The following is a 9,148-nucleotide window of genomic DNA, read 5'->3' on the forward strand; positions in this document are numbered from 1 at the left end:
TTGTTTTCCCCCCCCCGTGTCCCCCCCCCCCCCCCCAAGATGGGTTCAATGTTTGTCACAAGGACAGAGAACAATTGATACATTTAATAGAAAGGTGTGTTTTACCTGTGGCTCCTGTTTTAGGTAGCTTTCCTGCCTGAACAGGAAGTGAGGCAATACATCTACCAGAAGTTCTAACTCCTCCCTACTGTCTAAAATTTGGAGTTGGGTTTTTAAAGGTGAAAATCACTCATAGTTCGAGCCGACGTGTGACAATAAAACTTGCACGTCGGCTCTAGATCGGGAAGTGAGCGAACACATCCCGTCGCTCGCTCACTTCCCGATCATCTCCCTGCAGAGAGCGGCAACTGTCAGTCATGGCTCCCTGCAGGGATTCCCCCCATTCTCTCTGCGATCCTCCAGTGCTGAGTGGCGGAACGGGGAGGGTACAGCTAGATCTGCCTCTATATGGGCAGAGCCCGCTGTCGCGCAGCTGGGTGGATCTCAACAGCATTGTAAGCTGCGGCAGTTTCAGTATACCGCGAGCTGTAGCCTGCTATACACTGAGCTTTGGGTCATGGGAGGATGCCAGTATATGTCCTCCTGTGACCCTTAAGAGAACTATGGGGAAAAACACTTACCCCACAGTTCTCTAAGCCATTTTATTAGCTACTGTAAAAGCCCAAACCACTAAATACTGTATTTAATTTGAGAGTTGTGGGTGGATGTGTTCGCCCACTTTGCTAGTTCCATCGATCAGGCACTTAGACACAGTAGCTGCCAGGAAGAATTTCCAGTTCTGCCGTCCCTTTGCAATACTCTTCATATAGTCGAGATCCACTTGCAATAGCCACGAAAGATGGGTAGTACTAGAAACGTGGTTGTGGAGATCTTGTCACTACAGTTGCGGCATGAACAGGTTTTATTTTTAGAATTCCAGTCAACATTCTGTACATTTTGTGCACTTGCTAGTAACACAACACAGCTGCTTGTAGTTTATGATAAATGTAGGTCATGAATATTGGGTCCCAAAAAAAATTAAATTAAGGCTAAAAAAAAGTGATTGGTTATGGCTAAAATGACAGGTAATTTGATTGGAATGTCAAAGAACCTTAAATTGGAAAAATAACGGCAAGAGTGAATGCTTCGTTTTAGCTGGTCCTTTCAACGCACATTGCTATCCCCATTCCTCCACCTATACATAGGGCAGCCACTCCTTTCTTTCCACCAGTTCTTTCCAGGGCATAAAGAAGAGTCACCAAAATACGACAGCCAGACATTCCAAGCGGATGGCCGAGCGCTATGGCGCCTCCTTGAATGTTAACCTGTAAAAGAAGAAATCGGCTTACTTTTTGAGGTCGTCTACTTTAAAGGTGAAACGCGCTGTTCTACCAAAGTCTTGCCTGGAAAGATTCTGCAAAGCCGATCCAGAATATGTTAGAAATTCTGGTTTCCAGTTGGCCTAGAAAATCTAAAAGCTCTGCTTACCACTGGTACAAAGACCCACAGATTAAGGTAATATCTCACCTTATCAGGGTTTAACCCTAGTTCTTTGACAACTGCCACAGCTTGTGCTGCAAAAGCTTCATTTATTTCAAATACATCCACGTCATCTAGGCTCCATCCAGCCTTTTCAACCTGCAAGAAAAAAAATACATTTTCAGGCCTAAAATGTGGATTACATCATGGGTACAAAACATGAAGGAAAAAAAAGGCGTTGGTCACTAAGGGGTTAAAAGACTTGTATTGATGGCAAAACAATCTGGAAGACACAAGCGCTGCTCTTGATTTGACTGGCGTTAGCAAAATTCCAGTGAGTAATGACAGGAAATATACTGACAGCAAAGAACACGGATGACATGAAATCTTTCTATATGACTTATTACAATTAACCAGTTTGGATACTTACAGCTTTTTTAATGGCTGGGATTGGTCCAACTCCCATAACAGATGGATCCAAACCAGCCTGGGCGCTGCAGACAATCTGTGCCAAGGATGAGAGGTGTCTACGATGTGCTTCAGACTTCCGCATGAGAACCACTGCTGCTGCTCCATCATTAATACCTGAGAAGAAGATGTCATTAATAGCGGGGTATCGGCACCAACAATGCCCTCTCAATCAATTCTACATAGTGACATATAGAGCTAATGTGCGCTCTACAATAGCAACTCATTGAAATTATTTTCGGCTCTAATTATCTCCTTGAACATGTGGTCAAAAATGATAATGTCTTTCGCATATAACCCAGCTTATAAACATCTGCACAATTTTGCCTAGTGATCCTTGAAGTAAAACTAAAGTTCTTAAACTAACTGTCTTTTAGCTCCGGATAGAGTGGAGATGGCTTAGACCAGTGCTCCCCAACCTTTTTATCGCCGCGGACCGGTCAACGTTTAATAATTTTACCGTGTCCCGGTGGGGGGGGGCGTTGATTGTTTATATTTTATAATATATATATCATTATAAATAATTATAATATATAATTATTACATTAAATACGTATCTGTATTTATTTAATTAATATTAATGGAGGTTGGAGTTACGCCACACCCACACGTGTGACACATACACGCCTCCTGTGACTCACCTCCCCTCCCGCCTCCTGTTACTATGGACGCGGCCGGGAGGGGCGGTGAGTCACAGGACCCGCCCCCTCACTGTGAAGCCCGTCGGCAGTGTGGGGCCCCACTGTGCGGCCCGGTACCATTTGATCCGCGGACCGGGGGTTGGGGACCACTGGCTTAGACCACCTGTCAGGTTTTTATTGCCGTTTGTGCCTTCATCATGGAGATGCACCCCCTCGATATGTCCTGGTGACTGTTATTACTGAGAATCAAAGTGAGAGGAAATCCCACATTTTGAGTCGTCACCAGATCATAGAGAGGAAATCTTTCAAAGGTGACACTAGTTCTGGTGACAGCCAAGGTTTTCCCTCACTTGGGAAGGATTCTCTCTTGCTTCCTGTTATGGCTATGGGAGAGGAAGTGAAATCTCACCAATGGGACACAGATAGCAAAAAAAAAAAAATGTAAAAACCTGACAGGAGTTATAACCCTTCCTTACTTTATCCAAAATGGGAAAAAGTTTTGGCTTATGTTCTACTTTAAAGCCATTTCCATTTTATTGTGGTAATGTAGAGGTGCAGTGATGATATACATGTGTGTACATTTCCATGACTCGTATTGCTGGCTTTTTTAATGTTTTATGGACTTTCTAATAGGAAGGAGTCCTACAAATTCCCTCCACGGTAAACTCAATCCGACACTGGGGTCTGGCTGTCTTGTAGAGGCTGTAAAGTAGCTGACTACCTTGCTGTGAGTCATCGTAACAAGATCACTGCACACCAGCTCTGCCTCTCCAGGTCATTCTGCATTGTCTAGGGGGCATTGCCACTATTTTTTGCTGTTTTTGCTGTGTGATTCTTCCACAGCAGCCAGTTTTGATTATTATTATTATTTTTAGAATTTTTTAAATAATAATTATAGTATACAAATATATTTATATATAAAAGTTTTATTTTCCTAATTTTTTGTACACTTTTTTTTTTTACACTTTTTTTTTGTCAGTTTATATCAAGCCATCACTAAGACTGCTTAATAAAATAACTTTTTTTAAATTTTTAGTTTCAGGCTGCTCCAAGCTTAGGAACAGCTAATAATAACTTGAGACTGATCCTGACAGCATGTCAGAATGAGATCTCACTGATACATTTCACTCGAGATACATTTGTATCTAGTGGTTAAATTGTATCATTTAACATCGGGCCAGGCTCTCCAGCTGTCAAAAAGAATAGCAGAGAGGTGAGTCACTGCTACCTCTCTGCTATCTTCAGCTGTCAGATACGGGATCGCTATTTAGCGAACCCGTATCTGAATGTAAAGGCTTCATTCTTTCATTAATGAAAGAAAGAAGCTTTTAAAAAAGCTTAACTATTTAATTAATGAATGTCTCAATAGTGAGTTCATATACAGAAGTTGCTGTATATGAACACATTTCTGTGTTCATATACAGCAACTGCATATGCCTGCTTCCTGTTTACTTGGTGTACATTGCTGGCATATGTTTTCTTTAAAAATACTTCTGCAAAGGTGGAAATGGGCTTTAGAGTAAAGCATTAGCCTTTTTTTTTTTTTTTTTTGCATAGAATAGGGAAGGATTTAAAGGTGCAGCTCTAAATTTTCAGTCTGCATTCCCATTGGGTGGTTTCTCTTCCCTTCTTGCTGTGTCGCTAGAACAGAAAGTAAGGTGATTCTCTCCAAAAAATATCATATTGTTGATTACACTAGTAAGTGATGCTGGAGTAGCCTATTTCCTTCTAATATACATAAAATATGACTTCAGATAAGAAGAGAAGTTCACTAGATGTGTACGCTGATGATTGGAAGAGGGGATAGCTCAACGCTCTGATCGTTATGAAGCCTTTCTGGCACATTGGAGGCCATGGTTGTTATTTCTTGATTCGGAGGATTAGAGAGCCCTGACTTGAGCTTTCTTTGTACTGTATAACCTTCAAGTCTACCCCTTACAGACAGGACAATTGGAAGATTTGAACTACAGTTTGGGTTTGGTTGACACCTCATCCATTTTTTTTAATTTCTTTCTTTTTTGCCCTTTCTCTCCTTGTTTTCTTATCCTTCTCTCTGTCTTTCTTCCTTTCTCTCTCTCATTTCTCTTTCTTTCTCTCTTTGGCTTACTCGGCCTTCATCTTCTTGTCTCCATTTCTTTTTTGTTTGAGCATTGAGATAGGGTCTCCTTGTTGGGACGTTTTACTGCAATGCTCTGTTATATTTTATTAACTTCTGAGCTTCCCTTGTCACTCCTTGAATTGGGTGTATACCTTGAGCGTTTCTAAAACTTATTACAGTGTTTTATAATATTGATGGTGTTCTAGTATACAGCCGGACGATTGCTTGATGGAAGTGGTTAGAATACACATCAGCGACGGGAAGGGCCTGCAAATGTCGGATGGTTGTTTTACATGTTTGCTCCCGTTTCTTACTTGTATGTATGTCAATTCTTTGAAATGAATAAAATTTGATTATGTTAAAAAAAAAAGGGAAAAGTTCACCAACCTGAGGCATTAGCTGGGGTCACTGTGCCAGTGCCATCCTTGAGGAAATAAGGTTTTAATTTTGCCATTGCTTCTAAACTGCTGCCGTGTCTTGGAAATTCATCATTTTTCACTACAACAGGACCTGTTAAAATGTAAAAGAAATCTTATAGATAAAATACCAATAGTCTAGAAACCATATTATTAAATCCTGCAAATCCAACCATATTATTAAATCCAAAGACAAGTGCATCAAGAGAATGTTCTTATAAACAGGGCAATCATTTGGATTTATGATGTGCGAGACTTAAGTAAATGATGACATCATGTTGACATGATGACATCAAACAGAAACCATAGACCATTTAAAAGGTGAATCCCGTATGAATTTTAGAAAAATATCTTTGTGAAATCATTTTGCAGTTTTTGGGGTCCATGTGGCCCTAACAGTTCCCGACATGCCAGGAAAGTTTTCTTTTCTCTGTTGTGCCGCAACTCCAAGTAGTCATTCAATGATTAAACTTAACCTCAGAATTGTCACAGAATATAAAAGTGCCGACAAGCCCCATTAGTTCCTTCTTAAACACAGACAGCGGCCAACAACGCATAGAGTGTTGTAAAAAAACTGCAAACAAAAGAACAATAAATGTCCCCCAGTGTCCTTTCCTCAGCAGAAGTTGTGTGCAAAATGTGCTTAGTGGTGCCCTACAGCGCTGGGGTCCCTGGTTTGTATCCCGGACAGGACAGTATCTGTAAGCAGTTTGCATGTTCTGCGCTTGTGTGGGTTCCCTCCGGGAACCGGGTGGTTTCCTCCCACACTCCAAAGACATGCTGAAATATAAATTGGCTTCTGTCTAAATTGGTCCTGTGTGTATGTGAGATATGGACCTTAGATTGTAAGCTCCTTGATGGTAGGGACTGATGTGAATGTGTAGTATGTAAATCACTGCGTAAATTGTCGGCACCATATAAATACCTGTAATAAAATCCTAAAATGATAATAAAAAGAAGTATAAACCTTTTCTGGAAGGCACTTCAACGGATACAATTTCTTTGTCGAAATGGCCAGCCTTTTGTGCAGCTTCAGTCCTGTTCTGTGATTGAACCGCTTGCTTGTCCTGCTCCTCTCTGGATATTTTCCATTGTTTGGCCACATTTTCCGCTACAGAGAGGAAACAAGACAATAGATAAATATTCGAGAGACCACATGAGATGGGTTTGTGGTAAACATAAAAATTTAATTTAACAAATGTTCCTTCAACTTGGCTGATGGTCCAGCCAATGAGGCCCTATCACTCCAGCTTATTGCGGTAGTTTCTTTACAGTTGTGTCGGGAAAATGTACGATCATGCTGAATCACAAAATGTTTGTAGTGTTATATATATGAATGCGATTTTAGTAATATAATATACAATATATGCATACATCTACATACACAGTATATATCAAATATGTATCAAATGCATTCCATGAGTATATGCTGAGTCATGGTACCGAAGATGGCCGAGAATGAGAAGTATCAGTGGTACCACTTTTTTCTAATTGGGTGTGGCTGAGCAAGAAGCATATACCAATGATAGGAGGTTTAACATGTATTTGGGAGCACTCCCAGATAGCTGTCATATGCTGTAACAGTGTGTTCCACATACATATATATATATATATAGCCGCATTAGTCCAGTAGAGAAGATGTATAAAAAAACAAAAACAAAACGGAGTATTGTAGTATGCGATGATACCTTTCTTATTGGACTAACAAAATATATAAAAGACAAGCTTTCGAGAGTTAACCTCTCTTCTTCAGGTCAGAAGCAATACTAATCAACATGACATAGTTTACCACTTAAAGCAAGAGAAAGTTGTAAGGCCCCGTTCACATGTAGCGAATTATTGCGCGATTTCCACCGCGATATCGCGCATTTTTGCCGCGCGATATCGCGAGAAGTCGCCGGCCAATGCTATTCAATGGAGCTGTCTTAACTCCATGTCGCTCGTCGCTTCTACCGGACCCTTTTTTCGGCGGATTTTGCGCGACTTTGCCTTTTTTCTATGGAGCCCGACGGAGAAGGTCGCGCTACCGTCGCTGGATCGTCGCTGGAACGTCGCCCCGAAAGTCGCGCTATCCCGGCCGTGCGGATCCGCTGCAAAAGGTATGTCGCTACGTGTGAATTAGGGGGGGTGAGTGGGGTGTCATAAATGTTGGACCTGGGAGTAAAGAATGTATCCTGATAACTAGAACACAGAACAAATAAACACATAGGATGACCAATAAACCCTAAACAGATCGGGGATATAGAACATACATGAATATTATTATGTTCTGTATATTCATAAAAAGTTCTTACACACTACCAGAACTTTTTATGAATAAAGCTCTATCTGTTCCCAAAAAATGGTATAACATTCATTTCAGTACAGCGCTGCATGATGGGATAAATGTCAGTCAAAGTACCGCAGCACTGAATACTGAAAAATGGCCTGGCCAGGAAGGGGGTATAAACACCGTGGACTGCAAGTGGTTAAAGACTACATTAAAAAGATTTTTTTTTTAACCCCTTCGTGACTGACGACGTACAGTGTACGTCGCCAGCATCGGGGCTGTTTAAACAGACTCCCGGCGACTTTTGCCGCCGGGACTCTGTTTACATTTAGTATTTTTTTTGCATTGGAGCCAGTAAAGCATTGCAACCGTGATCAGTGGGTCATAGGTGCAATGGCTCCAGCAGACTCTTCTTCCCGTACATGAGGAAATGTCAATGGTGAGGTTACCACACTTGTATTCCTTTGAGAACTACAGTACAAGTCCCACTGCTGTGGTGGCTGATGGCACTTGTAGTTTCTCCATTGACAGATCCTGTCAAAGAATCTGTGAATGGATGACGTGGCCGTGGGGGCGGAACCATGCATAGCGGCGCCAAAAAGTAAACAAGTCTGCAGTGTAACATGAACATGTGTAACATGAAACAGTCTTTAAAAACATACCTCAGGGGGCGTGGCCTGAACATGGCGCTGAGAGGACGTGAGTAGGGAGAGCTCCGGGGAGTGATGGAGTAATTGCCAGTAGATCACCTTATCAGACGCCATTCCGCCCCATGTCCAGAGGCACCAGGAAATCGCGGACCCCCTGCGCCCCTCCACGCCCGCGGGTACAGGCCCGATTGGACCCCTTTCTATCACAGCCGGCCAGGGGAGTCAGGGCCAGAAGCCAGACCGCGTGGTCCTCGGGCTCCGGGCCTACAGCGTGGCGACCTAGGGTCGGACATAGCCTCACTCTCGGTGCGACTAGTGCTCTCTTCTCTTTTCTCCTCTCTTGTCTTTCTCTTTAATTGTCGTGTCCCTGTCTGAATCCAGTTCCCCACCCAGTGTCTTTGTCTAGTCTCCCTTAGTGTTTGTCTGTGCCCGGTCCCGGGACACCGAGAGCTCACCACCGAGAGGGTGCAACCCGAGGCTCTGCGCCTGAATAGCTGGACTGGCCTGGAGAGGTCCCGGCGGGGTCACTGGAGGCAAAACCTCGGGAGCGGTGAGTTACACCACACAACATGCCAAGTGTCAATGTCACCTCCTTTAATGTTAGGGGGCTCAATGTCCCCTCAAAGAGATCAACCCTACTGAATGAGCTGTGGAGACAGAGGTCTCATGTAGCGTTCCTACAGGAGACCCATTTCAAGGCCGGACATATTCCCAAACTAGGGAATCACAGATATTCCACGTCTTATCATGCCCCATCCCGGGACTCTAAATCAAAAGGGGTGAGCATCATTCTAGCCAAGTCATTACCATGGCAACATGTAGACACGTTTGCAGACTCGGAGGGGAGAATGCTGCTAGTAAAAGGAGACCTTCATGGCCACAGGGTGACCTTGGCCACAATTTATGCCCCGAACTATGGACAGGTGACCTTTCTAGAATCCTTTTGGGAACAGATAGAGTTGTTTGCAGAGGGACTATGGATATTGGGGGGAGATTTTAACATGGTACTAGATCCCACGTTAGACTCCACGAGGGGAATCTCACAACTCTCGCACGCCCAGCGGAAAAGAGTCAAGCGGTCATTGTTCGAACTCCAACTGGTAGACCCCTGGCGCATTAACGATCCCAATGGCAGGGACTACACACAC

At 43.0% G+C, this 9,148-nt stretch overlaps 1 protein-coding gene across 1 annotated transcript in view; it reads right to left on the reverse strand.

Moving 5' to 3' along the window:
- Positions 1-1,099: 1,099 nt before the first annotated feature.
- Positions 1,100-9,148, reverse strand: part of ACAT2 (acetyl-CoA acetyltransferase 2) — a 27,202-nt gene continuing 19,153 nt past the window's right edge. The window contains exons 5-9 of the mRNA XM_018565609.1: positions 6,049-6,192; positions 5,053-5,175; positions 1,889-2,043; positions 1,507-1,617; positions 1,100-1,304 (exon numbers count right to left, since the gene is read on the reverse strand). Coding sequence (XP_018421111.1) covers positions 1,131-1,304; positions 1,507-1,617; positions 1,889-2,043; positions 5,053-5,175; positions 6,049-6,192 — 707 coding nt within the window. The 3' untranslated portion in view covers positions 1,100-1,130. The remainder of the gene's footprint in view (positions 1,305-1,506; positions 1,618-1,888; positions 2,044-5,052; positions 5,176-6,048; positions 6,193-9,148) is intronic.

This window comes from Nanorana parkeri, unplaced genomic scaffold (genome assembly GCF_000935625.1).
Source record: "Nanorana parkeri isolate BGI_ZX_2015 unplaced genomic scaffold, ASM93562v1 scaffold866, whole genome shotgun sequence".
NCBI lineage: Eukaryota > Metazoa > Chordata > Amphibia > Anura > Dicroglossidae > Nanorana > Nanorana parkeri.